At 57.9% G+C, this 23,627-nt stretch overlaps 2 protein-coding genes across 2 annotated transcripts in view; one reads left to right on the top strand and one right to left on the bottom strand.

Moving 5' to 3' along the window:
- The window catches only part of GMDS (GDP-mannose 4,6-dehydratase), a 478,661-nt gene extending 467,578 nt beyond the window's left edge, over nucleotides 1-11,083 (top strand). The window contains exons 10-11 of the mRNA XM_065885295.1: nucleotides 10,523-10,591; nucleotides 10,778-11,083. Coding sequence (XP_065741367.1) covers nucleotides 10,523-10,591; nucleotides 10,778-10,840 — 132 coding nt within the window. The 3' untranslated portion in view covers nucleotides 10,841-11,083. The remainder of the gene's footprint in view (nucleotides 1-10,522; nucleotides 10,592-10,777) is intronic.
- Nucleotides 11,084-21,490: 10,407 nt separating this feature from the next.
- Nucleotides 21,491-23,128, bottom strand: FOXC1 (forkhead box C1). The gene has a single exon (XM_065885604.1). The coding sequence runs from the start codon at nucleotides 23,126-23,128 to the stop codon at nucleotides 21,491-21,493; it is 1,638 nt and encodes a 545-aa protein (XP_065741676.1).
- Nucleotides 23,129-23,627: the final 499 nt, after the last annotated feature.

The following is a 23,627-nucleotide window of genomic DNA, read 5'->3' on the forward strand; positions in this document are numbered from 1 at the left end:
GTTTGTTAAGGATGATGACGCATCTTAGACGGGCACACAGTCTGCAAACATGACACGGAATGAAGGGCAGCATCCTGGGAAGGAGCCGGTGGGTGTCACGTGGCGCGGGGTGGTGCCTACATTTCTGTGGCCAGTAACTCCTCATGTCTGCGTGCAGCTGTCATTTCCAGACTTTCGCGCGCGCTGGACTGTCACCTCAGCCGAGCTGGCAGAGTGTGACCCGAGCTCTTGCTGTGTCTGTGGACACGGAAGCCACGCTCGGTCATGGGCAGCGCACAGCTCGGACCCCAGCCTCCATGGCGTCGGCCGCTCTGGCCACAAGCACAGCACCTGCCAAGGGCTGCTGGGCGGCCTCTCGCACTTGGAGTCCCCTCCAAAGCTTCCATCAGGCCAGCCTGATTATTTTCCACTGCATTTTCCTGAAAGGATGTTATGATTTTCTAGTTGTTTGGTGGCTGGCGATAAATCAGGCCTTTCTGATGTCATGTGAAAGGGCCCTGTGCTTTCTTGTGCAGCGGGCGCAGGCTGAAGGGGTCGTGTCGGCAGGACACCGTGGACGTGGCTGGCTTAACCCTTTCCCTGCTTGGTCAGGCACGGCCAGGCTGCCCGCTGTGGGGGCGTGGATGGAGCTGAGGGGCCTCCCTCCCACACGGGCTTCACCAGACTTCCTCCACTGAGAGGCTTGGCATCAAATCAAGATTCAAAACAAGACAGTGTGTCCACGGAATGACAGAGGAGACCACAGGTAATTCTACAGAAGGAATCCTTTGGAAGGGTCTCTGTCTCATAATCATGAAAACGAGAGGTTTCCCTGAAAAGAGGACAACGTCTAACGGCCGAGAGGTCGTGATAAAATGTGACTCTTGTACTTTGCTGGCCCCGCTCAGTTCCCACGAGTCTCCGAACGCCGCGAAGAGGTTCTCACTGGGGCACCAGTCCCGGCGTTCTCCGTGAATGCTCTCCCACAGCTCTGTCCCCTGGCCAGTCCTTTGCCTCCTCCAAAGTGGGCCCCGCTTCCTGCGTCCTCACCGCTACGCCTGGTCCCGGCCGCCACCGTTCACCGCCACCTGCGTGGCCACCATCCCCTGGCCTCCCCTGGTCTCCAGCCACTCTCACCTCGCTCGGCGGCCACGGTGAGGTCGGAGACACCCAGCCGAGCCCGTGCTCAAAGCCTCGCGGGGCTCCAAGCAAAGCCAGACTCTGGACTCAGTCAGAGGCTGATAAGGTCCACAAATCTTAAAAGTAAAGCAGGTTCTTTCTCGGCAGGTGTCGCACACACACGCACACACAGGATTTCGTAAAATAAAAAAAAAAATTAAACTCAAGCAGGTTTAGGTGCTGTGTCCCACCCTCTCGAGACCTTACGGGGCAGAAGAGGGGCCGTGGCCGCAGGGGAGCTCGAGCTGCGCCCAACACCGGCAGGGACCCACTCTTGCAGGAGGAGACGACGGGCAGGCAGCCCTCAGGAGGTCCGCGGTGTCCTTGCTGGACCAGAAGAGGGTCAGCCCTTCCTTGCACACACAGCAGGCGCTGGCGCAGCACCAGGCCCTGCCCTCCGCCCCGGGAGGCCCCGTGGGCACTGTGTCCTGCAGGCCCGCTGGGCACGGTCCTGCCTCTCAAGGGCGGGTGCCCAGACCTCATCCCTTCAAGAGCGGCCAGATGTTTCCAGGCTGAGTGACCCAAGCACAACGAAGTGGCAGATCTTTAGGAGGGAAGGGGATTGTGTGTGAGAGTTGGAGCATTCCGGGCAAAAATAACTCACCCATCCTTGTAAAACACGGAGCTAGAAGTCAATCCCACACTTGCTTTCAAAAATTACATTGGCGTCAGAAAATCAGACTTTCAAACTACGTCAGGCTGAGGTGGCCAGTTTATAGCTGTGGCCCACGGGCTGCAGGTGCTCTAAGGGACCATCAGTGACTACAGAATAAAGTGTGACAACGTGGCTTTGCTGCCAAGGTCCTGGGTCCCGTGATGGGAAATACCCCGGGGGCCAGTGTGATCGCCAAGCTCCTCTGGGCTCCAACCACCTTGTCACCCTGTCCAGACTCAGTGGCCTTCCCTCCATCCCTGAAAGACCCTGCTACTCCAAAGCTTCACGTGACGCCTTTTCTCATCAGTCGAATAAACGTCACCGCTTCAAGAAGGGCCTGCCCCTGTTTTTCAAGCTCCCTCTCTGTCAGCTTTCTGCCCTGAGCTCCGTGTGGCTGAGACGGGCTTGTTCACGTCTCCTGTCCTCTGCACTGTCCCTCCTGCTGAAACAGAAGCTCATGACAAGGCCTTGTCTAGTCCAGGGCTGCTTCCCCAGAGCCCAAGGCTGTAAAGGTTTGACAACAGTCAAGAGCATGTGAAATGATTACAGTAATTGTGGAAAAACAGAATACCAAGTCTGTTACCATTATTCAAAAAATGATGATCTAGAAACAGAAGTTAGGTTAGGGTGCGAGGTAAAAGCGACATCCCTATCAAAGAAAAACTGTAAGACAGCCCACTTTAGAAGATTACATTTTCATCCTTGATGTTACTATAAGATGTGAAAAGAATCGCTTTCCCTCCACCTTGGTGATAAAAGCAACACTAGCCAGCCTGTTGTCACGATGAACTAGAAATGGAGCCGGCTGCTTTCCACGTGTAACCGTGAATCCTCACAGCAACCTTGCCTGGAGGGCCATGTTTCCCCATTTCACAGATCTAAAACCTGAGGCTCAGAAGCATTGAGAACTCCCCCAAGGCCACACAGCTCAGTGGTTGAGCCCCAGATGAAGCCAGGTCTCCCAGTGGTGTCTGTGCTGTCAGCGTCTAAGGAGCTTCTGTTATCGAGATAAAATGTGTGTGGTGAAACGCGCAGATCTGAACCCGCTTTGACAAGCGCACACCCTCACGTACCGGACACACCCTCCAGGTAAGGCCCCCCCACCCAGGGTCCTGCAGCACCTTCCCTGTCGACCCCTTTCGCTTGTAACCAACAATCCCGTTTCCCCCACCTTCAGTTAGCTTGCCGGGTCTAGAAGCCTCACGCACGCTGGCCCGTAAGTGTCCCTGTGCTCTGCCCGTCGTGTCACCCAGCACTGGAACGCGTTGATGTTTCCACTTGGCTTAGTCCTCATTCGTCAGAGGCCTCTTTGCCACTCGAATGTCCACAAAGCGTGTTGTTACACTGCTTTCTGGGGAGGGCTCGTCCTACTGGGCGTTGTGAGTGCTGGCTTCTGGTCCAGCGCGCGGCCACTAGATGGCTTTGTGACGTTCGTCAAGTTGTTTGATTTAAGTATCTCTATAGCCGTGTTCGGGAATGGGATTCTCTCTCTCTTACAGAGATAGAAAAGCAAATACACCCGGTGACCGGGCAGTGTAGCTACGCCACAGCCTGGTAAACCCGCTACTGACAGGAAACCCAATGAATGGACAAATAGAATTGTAGGAAACCTAAAGATCCGTCTTCATACTCATCTTTCCCCATGTCTCTCAAAAACCTTACTAACAAACGTCATAGCAGTCGTCTTAATTTTTCCTCAAATACGAAACTCCCCAGAGAAACAACCAAAGAGCAAGAATTTGGATGCTGTCAGTGGCCTGGTTAGCCTTAGCACGCTTTAAAAAGTTACTGAGGGGGGCTTCCCTGGTGGCGCAGTGGTTGAGAATCCACCTGCCGATGCAGGCGATGCGGGTTCGTGCCCCGGTCCGGGAGGATCCCACATGCCGCGGAGCGGCTGGGCCCGTGAGCCGTGGCCGCTGAACCTGCGCGTCCGGAGCCTGTGCTCCGCAACGGGAGAGGCCACGGCAGTGAGAGGCCCGCGTACCGCAAAAAAAAAAAAAAGTTGTTACTGAGGGAATGTATGTTTGAATGACCGCTGCTTTGGTTGGGGAAAAGGAAGGGAGGGAGGAAAGATGGTTGGATGGATGGATGGATTGATTATTGAAGTGAGGTTTCTTGAGTTTGAGTAACCTGATGTACTATACAAGCTGAGAAAAACCCCAAAGGAAAAAATATCCCATCCGGGTCGTAGAAGCATCCATATTACTTACAGTACTCTTTTGTACTGATGTTCAAAGGCAGGGGTGAGGGTGTGGGCAGATTTCTAAGGGGCCGAGTAATCGAACAGCTAGAAAGGAAATCGCCTTCCCCTCGTGCGTGTGGCGGTCACGGGTGGCCTGAGTCGGCCCCCCGGGTGAGGGGGCGTCAGGCTATAGGTGAGTGAACACGGAGCCGCGCCTTCGCCCCACAGGTGCTTTCATCCCTAGGAAAGAGGCCACCTGAAGCAGATACAGGATCTCTTGAGTTGCATTTTGATTGTCTGGAGGTTTAATGGGCTGATGTATGTGCAGTGCTTGGAGGGTAGAAAGTACTAAGTGGCAAAGGAAGAGCGGCCCAGCCTTGTGCTCCAGAGAGCCGCCAGCCAACTGTGTGACAACCCTCTTTAATCGGTCCACTTAAAGGCGCTTTATCTCCTTTCCGCGGGGTTTGTGTCACCTCCTACTAGCCTGGGTGATATTTACACCCTAGATCGAGTTATTAACAGTAACCAGTAATTTCCGACAAAGACGGTGCTGGCTTTGAAGCCTGGGATGCTGAGGTCGCCAACAATCTTATCTCCCTTTCATTAACCGGCCCTGCGTTGCCACTGCAAGTCAGCCCCGCATCAGCCGGTCAGAGTGACCATCAGGGAAGGAATCAGAATCGGGAGGCTCCAGTTACAGGACTTACTCAAGCTTCCCCTGGGCCAATGCTCCCATGAGCCCCGCAGATCAGGGAGTAAAGCGAACAGAGAAGTTACAGGACTTAATCGAGCTTCCCCTGGGCCGATGCTCCCAGGAGCCCCACAGACCAGGGAATAAAGCGAACAGAGAAGTTACAGGACTTAATCGAGCTTCCCCTGGGCCGATGCTCCCATGAGCCCCGCAGACCAGGGAATAAAGCGAACAGAGAAAGCTCTGCAGTTGCTACACATGCAGGCCAGATGCAGGAAGGTGGAACCTCGGAAGGATGTGTGCTGCGAGGCTGCACCCCGGAGCCTTATTGGCTTACTTTATTTAGTGCAACCCATGACGCACCCACCTGTGCATCCACAGCCCCCAGACCTCCTGGGGCAGCTTCGAGAAACACTTTCCTCCGCCCAGTCCACTCAGGCTGAGCCTGGGTGAGCCGGACAGGCCCCGGAGGCCCAGGGGCTGGCCGGTACAGAGGCTGGGGCGTCCCCGGGGCCTGCTTCTCTGCCCCGGGAACGGGGACGGGAGCCTGGGGCTGACGGCCAGGGACAGAAGCCGGCCTGGGTGTGGGGCACGTGCCCGCTCCATGCGGGAGCGCGCCCTGTCTTCATCTCCACTCCTCCCGAGCACGTCTGCCTGAAAGGACTTTCTCCAGGATATTTTTAAAGCTCTATTTAAAAGGAACTTGGTGTGTTTCATCCTGTATTTCCCTGTATAATTGTGTGTCTGTATTTCTTCCCTTTTCCCTAACTATGTTTGTCCTTTTCTGCTAATCATACTTTCAAAATACAAATGAAAAAAGATGCATCTCTATGTAGGCTGCACTATAAATGCCGTTAATTGGGTTCTCCCTTTATAAAGTGAACCCTTTTTTTTTTTTAACCACCATAGGCTTTATTTACAGATTTCCAAGTGGACACCTAAGGAAGACAGTGTTCTCACTCACTTTTTCAGAAAGCTCTGCTGTGCCGGAGAGACTTCATCCGTGTCTGGGGCGCGCTCGGAGGCAGATTGTTTCTCCCCCTTTGGTTTGGTAGCTCTTAGTAGCAGCTGGTTCGAAATGACGAATTCTACCAATTGGAAGTGAGTGGTCCCCAGCCCAGAAACGTGGGATCAGTGGGGACGGGGGCGGTGGGGCGGGGAGGCGTCCTGGAGATCCCTTCGGGCACCTCCACCCCCCGGGGTCAGGACAGCACGTCGCGAGGCCACTGGCAGAGGTGCCGGCATCCGGGGCACAGTGCGCCTGTTCTGCCCGCATCCCGGCCTCCGGGCACGGGCTGCTTACTCCGGTCCCTCTGCCACTTTATCTCCACGGTCTGTGGCCAGTGGAGCCGGTGCTGACGGACTGCATTTCCCCGAGGGAGAGCCCAGCATTGTTCTCCCCGACGGCAGCCCCGCTGACAGACAGCCCCTCTGAGGCCGCTTCCTGAGCAGACCAGACGGCCGTTTTCTTCTTGTCTCTTATCGCCCCTGTCATTAGACGAGAGGCCGGGCTTCAGCTTCCCTGGTGCTGATGTGCACAGGCGAGGGGAGGGGCCGTGCCGGGCGCCCTGACTCAGGCTGCCGCGGGGCGCACTGCTCTGGGCTCGCTGCCTCTTTGGGAAGGTTTCAGTCAAAGGACATCAATGTGAACATGAAGAGTTTAACCTGCCCGACAGAGACAGACTCTACTGCAGACTTTCTGGGGGAGCATCCAGACTTTGTTTTTTCCCGTTCTTACCGACCGTCAGCTGTGCATCTCCACCCGTGACTGGGACGGTCCATGCAGCTTTACAGCTTTTCCCATCGACTGTGCTGTTGTTAGCAGTTCCGTCTTTCTAAAAAGGAGCATTTCCCCCAAGAGGAAGGCGTTAGCATCAAGTGACATCAGGAACCAAATTCACTGGCATTCCTTTATTCCCTTGGAAGCTCAGCTATTCCTCAATTTGGCTTTTTTAAGAGAAGTGGGAGGAGAGCGATGAGCACACAGCAGCGCTCACGATCCGAGCCTTAAAGCCTTGAATCAAGCAGGGCGTCTGTGCCCTTCTCCTTATTGACGTCACTCGAGTCCAGATCTTTCAGTATCTGCGCTTCAGAAGTGTAGCAACGTCCTGCCAAAAGGGCTCACGCTCCCAGAATGTTTCTCCACCTGAACAGATGCCCTTTGCGAGACTTACACATCACTTGAAATTAATATTAGTGTTAATATCAGTATTAACATTTTCCTGGGAATTCTCTGGCGGTCCAGTGGTTAGGACTCCGCACTTTCATTGCCGAGGGTGAGGGTTCAATCCCTGGCCAGGGAACTAAGATTCTGTAAGCCGTGCAGCGTGGCAAAAAAAAACAAAAAAAAATTAAATATTTCCTAATGTAACCTCAGTGAAAGAGTGAGAAAAAGAAATGAGACTATGAATTTTGAAAAGAAATGTGATAGAATCTGCTTAAGAGCTTTCACCACAGTGATTTTCAGGAAAGTGGCTGAGTATCAAAGGAATTTAACGCGCTAACTAATGACCAAAGGAAAGTAAGATTGGGGGAGGCAGGAGATCCAAGCCGGTGTGTTAAAGGTGTGCTGTTATCCTGATGAGGATGAAACGGTGCCCAGAAGACTGTAGCGAGCGTGTAGGACCGTGACACAGCATGGGCCCTGCTTCCCTGGGTTTTGCGTTAACTACTGTGGGCGCAGGAACTGGCCTAATGACTTTTCCAGGACCTGGTCTGGCCCTTTATCACTTCACTATAACAGGAACAGAAGCCGGGAAAGCCGGAAAAATTACTGCGGCAAAACACGCCTTCCTACCTGCGGGGGTTGCCACCCTGACCCCCGGCACCCGGGCTTCAGGGCTCCTGGCTGGGCAAGCCCTAAAGGCCACCCGAGTCAGCAGGCGCCCTGGAGCCCTCGGACCATGAAGGGCCAGGGCGTCTGGACACACACGTCTTCCCCGCTCGTGCTGCTTTGCTGCTGTAAAATGCTCAGCTAACCCTAATCGAATCTGACAAGAATAAATCACAGGGTGAAACTCACCTAAGGAACACCTGTGGAAACGGGGAGGACACCAGGAGCCAGAGTCATCTCTGGGAAACGTCACCTTCACGTAGAAATGCTTCATATTTGCCCCAGGGCTTTCTCGTCTCTCTTTTAAAGGAAAGGTCCAGACCACCCAGTGCACGACGTGCGTTTGGGAAACTGTACATAAAATCATCACTTTCATTCAGCTTTGGCCCCTGTTGTCATACCGAGGCTTTAAGCCTATAAATAAAGAAGGAACTGAACGGTCAGAAGAGAAAAAAAGAACAAAACAGATGAACGTCTTCCTCGCCCGTCCTTGGAGCTGATCACACCCTAGTGGAGAGGGTTTGTGAAGAGTGACAGGAAGCACAGCTCCTGGCCTCCTTCCCCCGCAGGCCAGCCACGTGCACCTCCACTGCTGCATCCCAAACCGTTTCCCTAAAGGACACACTGGGGAGAAATACGAAAGCCCTTCGGGAGGGGTTAAGGGTAAAACAAGCTGGGACGTCCTTCATCTTTCCTACACGTGGATTGGGGCACAAGCCCAGGGGCTGGGCTGGATGTCAGCTTGGAGCAGCCGGCGTCCAGAGCCACCGTTTCGTTTTAATGGAACCTCATCCTTTTCCTTCACAAGCTCTCTCGGTGTAATCAAATTTGAGGGAGACAGAGCCTCGGTAGAGGGTGAAAGGTAGCTGCTCAGCTGGGATATAGGAGTTGTGCTCGGAACTACACTGGGAGGCTTCACTGGTGCATCTCTGGTTTCAATGAAATCCTTGCATAGTAGCAATGTCTGTTTCTGAGCTTTTGAAAGCCATTTTTCTTCTTCCTTAATTATAGTTCCCTACTTGTTTTTAGATTAAGAACTGCTTGTAGAAAAATACAGGAAACCAAGTTACAATGCAAAGCACCCTTTCCAAGCCTGCTGAGGCCATTTGAAATGGCACCGGTTCTTCGGGTTCTGCTAACCAGGAGTTTAGAGCCCGGCTCACACCCTCTGCAGAACCGGTGACCTCACGGCAGGTGTGGGAAGGGAACAGCGGCCCTGCTCCTTCCAGCCGTGACCGTGACCGTGACCGCTGTGGAACTGAGGGGCCCTGTTGCTTCCTCGTGCCACGTTTCACAGCTCCCTCTGGGGAAAAAGAATGCATATCTTTGTGTGACTCTCAGAGTTGAACAGAGGTATCGTTGAAGTCTGCGCAAGTTTATTTAGGGAAAGGAGAGAGAACTAAATTCATTTGTTTTTCCACTTGTACTTCCAGCTCCAGGTAGCACTGTGGTCAACCGATTAGTAATATTTGCATCTTACTCTTCCTGAAGCCTCTGCATATGGATTTCTAAGGCCAGCAGAAGTAACTTGTTTGACTATTATTAATGCTGGAGAGGAAGCCAGCCCTTCAGCAAAACGCAGTGCCTTTGGGAACTTGATTTACTCCAGCCTAAAGTGTGAGGCTGGGTGGTGGAGGAGAGCAGCTGGATGGGCCGTGTTGGAGCAGATTTCAGGCAAACGGTGCAGAAGTGGATCCAGACGCCTTAGCGGACGTGAGCCGGGGGCTGGGCCGGGGCCGGGTGGGCAGAGTGGGTCCTGCCCGCCCCTGCGCCTTTGCCACCTCAGTCCACCTTCCGGGAGCCTGGGGAGGACGTGGGGCAGAAGCCTTCAGTTACAGCTTGAGTGTGTTACTTTCCTTGTTGCCGTGGTTTTTAGGCTGTTCTTCAATGTTCCGTGTGGCTGAGATAGCGTCTTCCTGGGGTATGTGTGGTGTGCAGGGTCCTGCCTGTGTCCAGGCAGCCTTCACTGGCCTCCGTTTGAGGGCTCCTGTCTCGTGTACCGCTGGAGGAACACGTTTGCATCTGGAGGGGCTAACTGTTCATCTTAGCCCCAACATGGTCTATTTCAAAGTCTTTTTCTTTCCTTTCTCTTCTTTCTTCCCTTCCTCCTTCGCTTCTCCCTTTCTGTTTGGAATCATCTTGAAATTCTCATGCCTCTTGCTCGCATCCGTGCGTCCTCAGGACCTGTTCTAGCAGCAGGGCTGGGATGCGGCAATACTTGACGCTCTTCTGGTTTCCTTCCCAGGAAGTCTCTTCAATGGAGGGAAACCGGGAGGCCTTGGCGGTTTGCAGCTCCCTCCCTGCGCTGGGAGGCCTAGCGGCTACTACTTGAGTCATCTCGTCCTTTTTTATGTGTTTTTATATTTTGATAAGGTCCTGTCAGCTGGGATGAGAAACTCACGAGTGAGCACATGGGTCCCGCCGTCGGAGCCGGGCGGTGGGGCAGGGGCTGCGGGGGCAGAGGAGCCCCGAGTGCGAGTGCGGGGGCCGCTCCTTCGCGGGGGGTGGGGTGACGGGGTCCAGATCAGCATTTCTGAGGAAGGGAGAGAACGGACGAAGCAGACAGCCGAGGGCTGGCAGCGCCTGGCCAGCAAGGAGGGGCCGCTCGGAGAGACGCGCCTCTTCCCGCGCGCGTGGGTGTGCAGGGCGCGGGGCTGCGCTGGAGCGAGAGAGGGGCGCCCGGGAGGGGAAGGGGAGAGACGGGGGTGGGGAGGATGGGAGCGGGGTGGGGGGCGCACCGTAGGGGAGGGGCGGAGGGCGCATCCCCCTCTCCGCTCCCGTGAGACGAGCGCGAATCCGACACGGCTCTCAGGGCGGCGTCCCTGACAACACGAGGCGGAAAAGAAGGTCACTGAGGCCGGCGGGACTCGGTGGCGGCGGCGGGCAGGGACCCCGGGCCCAGCGTCGGGTCCCGAGACGCCGCCCTCGCGGGGCCGCGGGGGACCCGGGAGCCTGTTCCCCGCCGCCGACCGCCCGCCCGTGTGCTCCGTCCCCGCCCCGCAGGACTTTCTGCAGGGAGACTGCACCAAAGCCAAGCAGAAGCTCAGCTGGAAGCCCCGGGTCGCCTTTGATGTGAGTGCGTCTCCCGGCCGCTCCGGTCCGGGCCGGGGAGGGGACGCGGTGGGGAAGCGCCCCGGGCCGGAGGGCGAGGAGGGCCGGGGAGGGTGCGCCGGCCGCTGCAGGCGCCGCGGTGGAGGGGGCGCCCCGGGAGGGGGCCAGACGCTCCCGTCTCCACCAGCGCTCGCGTCCTCCCCGCAGGAGCTGGTGAGGGAGATGGTGGACGCCGACGTGGAGCTCATGAGTACCAACCCCAACGCCTGAGCGCCCAGCGGTGCCCGCGCCCGCGCCCGGGCCGCCGAAGTTTGCAGCAGCCGGGATGGGCTCCGGCGGCGCCCACTCGACTTCTGTCCAGGCCTTCTCTGACCCGTTTTGGTAATCAAGACGTTTTAATCACATACTCACTTGACTTGAAATTATGTCGCTGGACAACTGAAATTGTGGGGCTTTCAGGTGGTTTTTTTTCTTTTCTTATTAAAAATATCCTTTCTTAACCTGCATCAACACAGTCCTTGTGCATATTGTCCCCAAGTTACAAAAGCAGCTCTATGAGGACCCCAGAACCAAAATACCCCAGTCCCTGCCTTGGGGCGAAATAGCTTCCTTCGAGAGAGCTGCGGCCCGGCCTGAGCCCGGCCTGGCCGGACGGAGCGTCCTCCCGAGCCTCTGCCCCGGACCTTGCTTTCCCCACCTGGTCACGGTAAGCCGCTCTATGCAGCCGATCTGGAAGCCCAGGTCCTGCAGAAAGGCGGCGTTCACACCAGCTCTGGTCTCTGCGACTATAGTTAGAACTCAGGGGGCTCCCGCCATCTCAAAAGAAGTCTTGAGAAACAGGGAAAGGTGGTTAGAAGAAGAAACTGGAAGGAGGGCAAATATTGCTGGAACATTCCATGCCAGGCCCCTGGGTCACCCAGAGGTCTCTGAGCCCATGCCTTTGCTTGTGGTCTAGAATCTTACACACACTACTTATTTCCAACCTCTTCTCAGTAGTAGATCACTTCTTAAATCTAATTTTGATTTAGTCATTCAACCCGTTTATATTAAGTGCCTAATACATGCTAGATAGCACACGAACTGCACCAGGTTAATTAGAAATCCGGTTTCGTTGAGAGCAGCATCTGGGGGCCTGGCTTTAACCGCGTGTGCTCCCGAGCCGTGTAGGGCATATCTGTGCAGGTTCAGGCAGGTGGACACACGCGTGTGGAATCCACCAGCATTAGGCAAGGGTTTGTGTACAGGTGGAAACCTCTGCGTGAAATGCCATATTTCGCCCCAGAACAAATTAGGTCAGGACTCCTCTCCCCCTCACTCCCCCTCCAAGGAAAATAAAATAGAACTCCACAGCGAATGGAATTCCAGCCTCTGCACATGCCTGTGTGAGTACAGCTGAACTATTTCTGAATGTCTTCGCGGGCAGGTCTGTGATCTGGGGGGACCCAGGCTCCAGCGGCCGGTGGCAGGAAAGAGGGCTCCGTGTGTGGCTGCCCCAGTTGCTGTGCAAGCACGCTGGCCGGGGCGGCCTGGGCTCCGATGGAGCCGAACTGGGGGCCTGAGCTGGCCCACCCGGGGCTCGGGAGCTGCCCCAGGACGGGCCTTCTCCCAATCGTGATGCTGCTAATTGGAAACAGATGGTCCCTGGAAGGCGGGGCCTCCAGGGCTGGGGGCTGGTGGGCACACACACACTCACATACACACAATCACACACAGCTTCACATACATGCAAACACTTACAAATACAAATACACACCTACAAGCACGCCATCTTACACAGCGTCACTCACAGACACCTGGAGACACAACGCAAGCCCGCCGTCACAAACACACAAGGCTCACAAGTAAACACACTCACATTCCCCTTAGCCCTGACCCGATGGAAGGCACCCCTCCTCCTCTTCCTCTGACCCCCCTGAGCCCCCAACTTCGTCCCACACCCGGGCTCCGGTGCTCCGTGGCTTGTCACCCAAAGGCTCCTCAGTGAGGGCTGGAGAGGGTCCAGGCAGGGGGTTAATGGGGCTCCAGTGGTGCCTTGGTGTTAACTTATTCTCAGAATGGCCTGGAGCAGCCGGTCTGAAGGACACAAGAAGTATTTCTGGTTGCAACCTTCTCTACTCCTGTACCTCCGATGGTGGGTGAGGGGTAATTAGGCTTCCTGGCCTCCCAGTGTGTGTGCTTAAAAGGAGGAAAAGAGAACAGATTTGCTTATTTCTCTGCTTGCTTTCTGGGCTGTGAATTTCATTTGGACATCCTTGAAGACAATTCTTACTAAAGTGTTTCTTCTACCTTAAATCTCACTTCAATTTCAGCGAACTTATTTTGCCCTTTTTCCCTGCTCTGCCAGCTTTGTTCGTTTTAGATGTGATAAAATATCTTCCACCTTTTTTTATAAGTACAAGCTAAGAAAGTGAAACTTTACACTCAAATATGAGAGCAAAGCCGTGAGGCCCCACGCCCGTGCCCTACGTGAGCAGCATGGCGCGTGGGTACCTGGGCGGCGGGGGCCGCAGCCTGTGTCACACCTGCCTGGCGGGCGGCGGTGGGCTGTGTGCGCTGCCTCTGTTGGAGGAGAGACTGGGGCCCAGCCCTGAAAACCTGACACACCTCTACAGCTTGCAGGGGCGAACATGGGCAGCACTGGCTGCCGACCTTTGAGGGAAGGGCTAAAGTGCTTTGAGGGTAAACTCCACGCAAGACGGCTCCTTCGGAAACTGGATTCCAGGTCTGTGACTGCGCCAGGAAGCCAGTACAGACACTGCTGCAGGTTCCTCTCAGTCTCCCTTAATCGCCTGTACCAACACCAACCCCCAAAATGCACAGAAACGCCGGCTGGTTGGTTGGTCGGTCGGCTGCTGGGGAATGAGACCTTCGTTATTAAAGCTCATTGCAGGAGGCAACACCTCAAAATTTCGTTTCAAATTAGCCATAGATACACTGTTTACAAAAAACTTTTGAAGCCCCAAGACAATTAGCCTCAAAGCAGCCCAGGCACCTTGTGTGTACTGGGAATCCCAGCCGGGTACTCTCAGTTTTAAGATGTATGCCAGTAAGTCCAAGTTCACAAGTCGTCTGTTTTTCACAACCCGCAGCCGGGCGGGTCCTTGGATGGCGTTGGGGGGATGGGGGTGGAGGAGCCGGGAGATTTACCCAAAAATCGTGTGTGTGTGTGCGCACGGCTCTTTCAAACATCTCCACGCCCCAACATGCCACCCCACACCTCTCCACAGCAGCGACAGCCGGGCCACACAGCCGCTCTGGGCCCTACCCCACCGTTCAGTGTCCCCTTCCCCAGGGACTGGCGCCGCTGCCCCGCTGCCCCGCGGCCAGGCCGCCCGCGCACACCCGGGGGCTGTGCCACCGCGATTAGCCCGCGAGTGCCTCTCCAGCCATTTCGGGTCGCGGCCCGCGAGGCCACCGCTGCCCCACCCCCGAGGCCCGCGACGGGTTGTCCCACCGGCCGCAGGAGGCCATCCGCAGGCCCCGTTCCGAGCACCACCCACCCTCACCCTTTTCCTCCGCTGGAGCGTCCCAGCTGGGAGGCGGACGACCGCGGCCTGACCCCAGACCCTGGTTCCCGCCCTGCCTCCAGGGTCAGGGGTCGCACGCAGCGGACGCCCCCTTTGATCTCTAGATTCGGGGACTGGGGCTCCCGGCGCGGAAGCCACTGCTAGGAGGAGCCCCGACGCGTATGCGGGGCCCCGGGCTCCGCCACCCACCGCCTCCGAGCCGCGGCCGCACCGAGGGCCCCGGATCCCAGGACAAGGACCGTAGGGAGACCAAGCGCGCGCATGCGCCGGCCGCGCGCCCCTCCCCCAGCCCTGGCAGCGGGACCCCGCGCACGTGTCCCAGCGCCGTGAGCCCGAGCGCGGGCTAAGATTTGACAGAGAGCTGCAGTTAAGAAGCAGAAAGTCCCACACGGCTCAGCCCCGGCCTCTCCCAGGCGCCGGTGCGCCCAGGGCGCGCGAGGAGACAGCGCTCAGAAGGCCTGACTCCCAACAGGAGGGTGGGTGAACCGGGGGAGGCGGCTGCAGCAGGGGTTCTGGCGACGGCCGCTCCGACGGGAGGCGCTGGGCCCGGGCCGGCCGTGAGGCCCGACTGGAGCTGGAGCGGCGGCCCGGGCGCGGAAGTGTCTATTTGGAAGGGGGCAGGACCTCGGCTGGAGTTTGGCTTTTAATGGCGAGGAAGCCTCCAGGCAAGGGCCATCCGGCGAGGCCTTCCTGTCGCGCCGCTTCTCCCCGACGGCGCCCCGCGGCCCCGGCTCCACCGACCCACCCGGGGACCGGCCCGCAAAGCCGAGCTGCGTTGGGTTGGTTCTCGGTCACTAAACACTGGAAACCACTGCCTGGCACTTCCCGAGGCTCCGCGCAGGAAGCCCCCCGCGGGGCCCCGGGGCCGAGGTCCCTCCGGGAATGTCTGGCAACCAGTCAGCCCGGGCCGTGGGAGCCGCGCTGGGGCCTCCCGTGTTCTCCCCGACGGCCCCTCCGCCTCCTCTCGCCGGGACCCGATCGGCCAGCAGCGAGGCCCGGCCGCTGTCCCCATGTGTCCTGCGGGATGACAATGATAAAAATCCTCTTCGGGACCGCACGGAAGTCCCCGGGGGCGGCGCCAACCGGGCCTGGACCCAGGCGCTGCGCACCGGGCTCGGGTGTGGCCTCCGCGGTGTCAGGGACCCGGTGCACCGCGGGGGACGCCGAGCTCGCTCAACTCAGAGGACAGAGTTCTCATTTTTCCTCCACTCGCAGATTTTTAAGAATCCGATCGCTGCCGCCTAAGCACATGGTCCCCTCTCCTGTCTGGTTTGCACATCTGTAGCCATTAAGGAGACCCAGCACAGCCTCCGGGCCCAATGACCTGCTTTTATACTGAAGGAAATGCAGAGGCCTTAAGAGTTAATGGCGCTAAATGTGTTGGTTTTCCTGCCTTTTCCCTGGGGTAGGTAATGGAGGAGGGAAGGTGTCTGTCTCCTCTCTCTCTCCCTCTCTCATCTCTGATCTAACTCATCCCCAAAGCCCTACAACGAACCCCTTCGTTCCCCAACCTCCACTACTGAGTCCTGGTGGAGCCCCTGGAGAGGTCCTCCTCTGCTCCTAGGCCACGCCGGGGTCCCACCACCCAGGTCAGTGGAGACGCCCCACTGCCTGGCTTTGGCCGCCTGCCCACTGCTCACTCCCTGGGTTCGCAAACTGCACTCCCAGGGCCACCCAAGTAGCACCAAGCTGTGTTGACTTGGGGGGCAAAGGAGCAGCCCACCCAGTGTCCTTCCTGGGAGTGATGTGAGGGACGGCTAGGGGAAGGGGACAGGCAGTGGCTTGGAGGAACCCAAAGGCAGACCAGAGGTAGAAGATGCTCTTTGGTAGAAGAGAGGGAGGTGCCACGTGGAAAAATGAGAGGCCTGGGGAAGCACCCCTGAATCCTGCAGGGTCACCGCCGACCACTCTTGAGCAGGTATGAATGCCAGGCCCTCTCTCAGGACCGCTGGACCGGCCTCCCCTGTCCTGTGTCTCCTCTGGGAGCTCCACCCTTCTCTCCTGTCTGAAGACACCCGGGCCTCAAGGCAAGCAAATCCCAGATTGTACGGCATCCCTTCTGATATGCGCGACAGGCTGCAAATGTGAAATCAGTGAGGGAAAAAAGTCAGTAACAACAAAATAACGTAAAGCAGAGGGCTTCTTTGGAGCCAGGGTAAGACAGGAAAGGGCCCAGCAAAGGTCCTCGGTTGCCCTTATGCTCCCTACACCATACTTTGGTTTCCAATAAGGCTGACATGGTCCATTTTGCTCAATTTTCCACTCCTAATCCCGTGGAGAACATCGTGGAGAAGCGGCTTTCATTCTCCTGAATGGATTTTGGAGCTGGAATTCCTTGGATTGAGGATTGCCCCTTTCCCACCCGGACTGCTCCGTGTGGCCCGGTCTGTCCTGGTCTGTCTGGGGGCCTGAGTGCGCGCTCCGGCTGCCGCGTCCGGCCCGGGCCCTGTGCACGGTGGGCACGCGCCCCTCGGGAGGCGGTGCAGGCTGGCGCGGGGACGTCCTAGAGGGGCTTCGGCCCCAAGGCCTTCTGTGGGGGGCCTGGGAGGAAGAGGGTGGGAGAAGGAGAGCACATAAAGGGGGGCGGGGGGCAGAGACACTTAGAGCAGATGATGGATTTACACTCAAAAATGGAGACGTGGAGCAAAGAGGCAGCAGGCCACCGAGTTGCAGCGGCCGATACGGGGCCCAAACAGCAAAGGAAGACTGTGTTTAGGTGCCACCGAAGTGCCATTAATAAAAAGCTCTTTGCCAGGAACCTCTGGGCCTCCTTCTAAACTGAAATAGGAGCTTTCAGAAGAGCGGGGGGTTCTGAAACTGGCGTTTAGGCCCCTGGCACACTTCAGCGGCTCTTTCGCGGTGGCCACTGCCTGAGTCAGGCAGGCCGTGCCACCCCAGGCCGTGCCTCGGGCCCTCTGCTCCGCCGCTCCCACAACTCCTGGGGTGAACACTCTGACAGTCTCTTGGTCCCTTTTCTCCCCTCCCCCTTCCCCCCCCACCCCCAGAGCTCCCTGCCCGGCTGAAGAACCGATCACACAGAATCGGCTTCTGTCCCGCCTGGCCAGCTTTATTACATGGCCACCATCAATCTTGCCCCTAAAGCGACATTTGTTTATGACCGGGCGGGAAGCGCTAATGGCTCTACAAAATGAGTCGACAGGAGTCCAAAGAGATGGCATCGAGACACCAGGCCGGCCCCCCGCGGTGGGAACTGGGCTCAGAAGCAAATGGGGCCCCTCTCCAGAAGTTCCAAGACGTGGGGTGGGGTAGAAACTGACACTCCAACTGCCACCAACAGCAGGGGACAGCCCTGCTAAGGGAGTCAGGGCCTGGATCCGCTAGGGATGCCTCCTGTCCCTCCTGGGCAGCCTGGCCAGGCAGCCCGGACCAGCGCAGGGTTCAGGCCTCTCTGGGGTTTTGCACCATTAACAACAAAACTAGTGGTTCTCCACCGTAAAAAACCAAGACCCCTCCAAAGGAAACAGGGCTGAGAGAAAAGGTCCTATGTCTCTCTTCCACCTATCAAAGTTCGGGGGAGCCATAGGGCTGTAAGGCACTCTTATTTCCTGACCCTGTTTCTGACCCCGCAGGAAACAGCCAAGGGCTTACGGGCCACCAGCACAATTGAGCCTTATTCCCCTGAAAATGTCGATTATTAATGACACAAACTGCATGGCATGATAAATTGTAAAGTGTGTGCTTGTTTGCATGCAGCCTGGTGGAAAGGGGCTACCAACACATAACCCTGGAGAACAGTGCCCACCACGCGCACAACACCCCAAGTGCGAGCTTGTGTATGGCGTGTGGCGCGCTGACGTTTACCTGCTCATGGTAAAAACTGCTAAGGAGTGCCCACTGTCACACGCAGGACAGAAGTCCTTATTCCCCTAAAACTCTCTACAGAGGCTGACTCCCAAATTAGCCAAGTTCCCCGCTGGGTCCCGCCTGGTGTCCTAGGATAATTTCAAACTGTGCTATTTGTTAAAGTATCCAGGAGTTTTTCTTAGAATATTTTACAGCAAAATTACCCTTGTTGCGAAAAAGGTACAAATCAAACGTGCAAAGCACTAAGGTACAAGGAGTGCTCACTTCCGAATGAGGCCCCAGCTTCCCAGGGCTCAGGCGGCAGGAGTTGATTTAAGAAGCCCAAAGCAAATGTACTGAGAGTAGAAAACGTCACATAAGTGGTCCTAAGAATCAGCTTAACGAGCAGGACTTGTGCCCTTCTGCTCAAACACAGCTTCTGAGCAACGACGTGGGTAACTCGCGCAGAAATAACTACTTTCTCTGCATCCGTAGAACTCAAACGCCTCGCCTTCCTAAAGGCCTAACTTTCAAACGTCGGGAATGAAGAAGGCAGAAATGAGTGCTAAGAGGCTCCCACGGCGAGCGCAGAAAACACTCCCCGGCTGCGGCCAGGGCTTCTCACCGGCCTTTCCTAGGAGTCGAGCGCCGCGCGCCCGGCTCCCTCTCCAGCCACCGGACTCGGGGCCCAGAAAGGACAAGCCCGGGTCGGAAGCGCCGCCGGGCCCAACCGGCCCTCTCCCACCCTCGCCGCGGCGGCCGGGCTCCGAGGGCCGGGCCTGGGCCGGCAGCCGAGGCCGCGGGGACGCAGGAGGTCGCGGGCCCCGCCGCCCACCCGCGCGGCCGCTCCAGGTGCCCCGAGGCCTCCGCAAACCAGCCGCGCACGCCGCACGAGGACGCAGCCCGCGTGGAGGCCGCCCGGGCCCAGCGCCGCTGGGCAGGTCGTCTGGGCCGGGCCGGGGCCGTCAGGCCGGCGAGGGGAGGGCGCGCGGGCGCCGGGAGCGCGACCCGCCCGCGACCCCTCCGCCCGCCGCGCTCCGAACGAACGCACGTGCGTCCTCCAGACAAAGGCGGCGAGCGCGGCGCGGAGCCAGAGCCCTGCGCCCGGCTAAGACGCGCGGTGAGTCCCTCGGGCCCTCCACCCCGGCTCCGGCTACCTGCCCCTCGGTGCGGCCGCACCGACCCTCCCGGTCCCGGAGGACTGGGCGCGGGCGTGGGCGGCGAACATGGCCGGGACGCGTCGCTACCCTAATTAGACGAGGAGCGTCCGGTCTCAGAGGCCGGCGTCGGGGCCGCGGAGACGCACCTCGGCCGGAAACCCCGGGCGGATCCAGGTCCACACCACCGTCCCCGACTCGCAGAAGTGCGACTGCCAAGCCGGAAAGGTCAGGCTCCCGCCGCCCGCGCTGCCCGCCTCGGGGGGTGGGGGTGGGGGATCGGTGCCCGTCTGAGGGGACAGGGCCGCCGGTCACCTGCGTCCGCTTCCCTTCCGCGCCCGGACAGCCCCGCTCCGACCGCGGTCCCTTTGTCCGCCCGCCCCGCTCCACGCTCGGCTCCCACGAATGGGCCGACGCGGGAACGACGAGATTTGTCCGCTGATTTTTCCCCTTCACCACCCAAAGGGGTGGGGTGGGGGCCCTGGGAAGCGCGAGGCCGCCCAGGCTCGGGGCTGCGAATCGGAGCGGGTGGCGCGGCGGGAAGGCCGGTCCCGGCCGCCTGCCCCGGGGGACGCCGCGCCCTGCGCGCCTCCCCGGCCGCTGGGCTGCGACTCTGAGCCAGGGACCCAGCAAATCAGAGGCCACGTAAAGCAGTTTTTGACTGGAAGTAGAGTGTATTTATTTGCAGCAATCCTTTAACAATGATCAAATTTTGACAACAAGCAACAGCAATTACTGCTAAGTGTTGCCTCTAGATCGGAGCGGCAGATAGCAGGAAACTGTGTTATCTCGAAAACAAACGGAAAGGCCCTGAATGACTGTAATCAAACCGCCATCTCCCCAAAGTCTGATTGACAGGGCAGATCCCCCTACGATAATGAATTTATTACGTTTCCTGGGTTATTTACAAAGGGGGAGGGCCGATCCGGATTGCCCCCTAGGTTTAACTGTAAATTAACAAGAAAAATGGGATTGAAAAGAAACCACCTGGACTAAAATGCCCTGCTCTTTGCTCCTTCCTTCTTGTTATTGTTTTAAGTCTTTTTCAAAAAATAATTGTTCAACAAACATATCTTCTAAAATAAGTTTCCCAAAGATTAAATATCCCTTTCCAACCCGCCATACATGTTTTGTTTTTAAATCAATCCTTCTGCGATAGACATGAAGGACTGTAGATGTGGATGAGTTATATACATACGTTTAAAAGCTGGGTTTTTTTCCCTCTTAAAAAGGAGTGAAATGAACAGGAAGAAAATCCTCCAGCATTTGGCTCACAGGGATGCCTAATACACATCGCGGTTTTTTAATGGGATACACAAGCCAAATCGTCATATGTGTATCTGGAGGCACAGCCACCTCTCTCCACACACAGGTATCACTGCGGTAAGACCGCTGCTGATTCATGGGCTTAACATTTCCAAATCACGTTCAGTCATTACTGAGGAAATGAATTTGTGTGCATGCCAACTCAGATCTGTTAAGGAGAATCTCTTTTTACTAGCCACAAAGCAAGCTGCCTATACAGTACGTTTTCAGAAGATGCTGCAGGAAAAAAAAAATCTAAACAAAAAGACTTTCATGTGAAATGTGACAAGGAATAGTCACAGGGTGTCTCCATTTTTTTCAGAGATTTAGGAGGAGAATTGATAATTTCTAGTGTTTTAATCTCTGAAATCTTTTTTCTTATAATAATTAAGACTGTATGAAAGTATCCAGACATATAGGTCTCATTCAAACTGAATGGTAATTTATTAATAAACAAACAATGAATATGTTCAACAAAAAGAAAGAAAAGATGATAGGATGAGATTAATACAGTTTACCTTTTTATAATGAAAAAAAAGAGCACAATTTAAAGTTTCAGGCAATTTAACGTCAGGTTTTGGAAACACTTTCTGGCGTTTGGTCCACGACATCCAACTACAAATTAAAAATAAATTACTATGTTGCAATTTACATTTTAAAACAAGTCCATGGATAAAAAGAACGCGATTTTTATATACGGAGACTTCCTACCTCCTTTCAAGATAATAAAATAGTATCTTACAGGTGAGACGTGAAGGCAGGAGGCGGCAGGGGAAGGGACAGGACAGGAGGAGGAAAGCGTGCTCTCTGAAAAGAAGGAGAAACTTACGTGTTATCTGGAGTAACACTGTCCTTTAACAAACCATGACTCTGCTGTCTCTGTACGAAACAGTTTACGGTTCTGTTTATTGAGTTAAGGCAAAGTGGAGGTGGCTCCGAATCCATCTTTTAAGAAAATGCTCTTCTTCGTGCTGGTGAGTTGAAAGTTTGGAGGGATTCTGTTCGCCGGTTTGGTGAACGTTTCACAAATTGGGTTTTTGGTTTCGGTTTTGCATCGACGGTTCTTTTGGCTGCTTCTGCTCTGGGGTCCGGTTCAGTTCGGCTGGGAGGCGGGCAGGGCGGAGGAGTTAGAACTTGCTGCAGTCGTAGACGAAGGCCCCTGACGTGCGGTACAGGGACTGGCCCGAGGGGAAGGCCATCTGACAGCTGCTGTTCCCGTTCACCGGGGAGTTGCTCAGGCCGATCCGCTGCGACTCAAACATCCCCCGCACCGAGTGGAAGTTCTGCTGCTGGCCCGGGTAGCCCGCCGCGGCCGCCGCCGCCGCGCTCGCCAGGTGGCCCAGGTCCCCGCCCGCCTGGTTCAGGTACCACGAGGCCAGGCGGCCTTGGTGGGCCGCAGGGTGATGGCCGGCCTCCTGGCCGCCGCCGCCGTGGCCCAGTGACGAGGAGCTGCTGCTGGTGGCCGGGGGCAGGGAGTAGTCGGGCAGGGGGTCGTCCACCGAGGAGGCGCCGGCGCCCGCGGGCGCGCCCTGCACGTGGCCGCCGCGCTCCCCGGCCGCGTACAGGCTCATGGCCTGCAGGTTGCAGTGGTAGGTCCCGGCGCCCCCGGCCCCGCCGCCCCCGCCCGAGCCGCCCGCGCCGGGGCTCTGGCTGCAGGGGGAGCCGTACAGGGAGGTCTGGCCCGGCGAGTAGGCGCCCAGCGCCAGCGGGGGCGCCAGGCCCGCGCGCGAGGACGCGGCGGCCGGGGCCAGGAGGCCAGAGCCCAGCTCGGCGGCTGCGCCCTGCGGCGACCCCCGCAGCGACGTCATGATGTTGTCCACACTAAAGCCCTGGCTGTGCGGCGGCGCGGGCGCGGGCGCGGGCGGCTGGCCGGGCTCCGCGCCGTCCAGGCTCAGTGGCCGCGCTGCCGGCAGGCCGCCCGGGGGGCTGCCCCCGCTGGACAGGCTGCTGCTGCTGCTGTCGGGGCTTTCGATTTTGGGCACCGCGGCGGCGCCGGCGCTGCCGCTGCCCAGGGCGGCGGCCGGGGACAGGGGCTGGGGCGGCGAGGGGCACGTACCGTTCTCGGTCTTGATGTCCTGGATGCGCACGGGCGGCGGCTGCGCTCCGGGCGCCGCGCCGTCTGCCTGCTCGGGCGGCGCGGGCGCGGGCTGGCGGCCGGGCTGCGGCGGCGGCGGCGGCGGCGGCGGCGGCTCCTTGAGGTGCAGCCGGTCCTTCTCCTCCTTGTCCTTCACGGCGTCCTTCTTCTTAAAGCGCCGCCGCCGACGCAGGAAGCTGCCGTTCTCGAACATGTTGTAGGAGTCCGGGTCCAGCGTCCAGTAACTGCCCTTGCCTGGTTTCTTGTCGTCGCGCGGCACCTTGACGAAGCACTCGTTGAGCGAGAGGTTGTGGCGGATGCTGTTCTGCCAGCCTTGCTTGTTGTCCCGGTAGAAGGGGAAGCGGTCCATGATGAACTGGTAGATGCCATTCAGGGTGATCTTCTTGTCCGGCGCGTTCTGGATGGCCATGGTGATGAGCGCGATGTAGCTGTAGGGCGGCTTCACCATGTCCTTGGGCTGCGGCTGCGGCGTGTAGGGCCCGTAGGCGCGGGCCATGCCGGCCGGGTACTGCTCGGCGTGCGCCGGGTGCGAGTACACGCTCATGGGGGCCGGCATGGCGGTGTAGCCGCCCCCGGCCGCCGCCGCCGCGCGGTAGTAGCTCTGCTCGCCGCCGAGGTAGGGCACCACTCCCAGGGAGTTGGGGCTGGAAACGGAGTAGCGCGCCTGCATGGCCCCGCTCGCCGCCGCCGCCGCCGCCGCCGCCCCCGCCCTCGCTGGGCCGGCCGCCCAGTCCGAGTCCGGGCCTGCGGGCTGGTGCCGGGCCGCCGCCTCCCCTGCGCTCGCCCGGCTCCGGGGCGCCTCCGGCCGCCGAGGAGGCTTGGGGCGGCGGAGAGGGCCGGACGCGGACGCGGCCGACGGCCTAGAACGCGCGCGGCAGCTTCCAGGCGGGAACGGGAAAAAGGAGCCCGAACTAGAAAACAAGCAGACGTCCGGCTCGCCGCGCCGCCTGCGCTTCCAGGAGGCTCTGCCCCAGCCGCCGGCGAAGGCGGCCAGATAACCAGGGCGGGGGGCAGCGCGCCGGCTGCCTGCCCGGGCCCGCGTCACCTTTTTTTCAGTCTCTCGCGCGCCGCCCGCTTAAGGAAGCATTGGGAAAACTTCTGAACTTTTGAGCATCCGTCACCCAGGCGAGGACTTTTTTACGCAGTTACATTTTTTCCGGGCAGTGGAG

This window comes from Phocoena phocoena, chromosome 10 (genome assembly GCF_963924675.1).
Source record: "Phocoena phocoena chromosome 10, mPhoPho1.1, whole genome shotgun sequence".
Taxonomy (NCBI): domain Eukaryota; kingdom Metazoa; phylum Chordata; class Mammalia; order Artiodactyla; family Phocoenidae; genus Phocoena; species Phocoena phocoena.

Coding starts and splice junctions, on each gene's coding strand:
- FOXC1 (XM_065885604.1), bottom strand. CDS start 23,128: ATGCAGGCGCGCTACTCCGTTTCCAGCCCCAACTCCCTGGGAGTGGTG.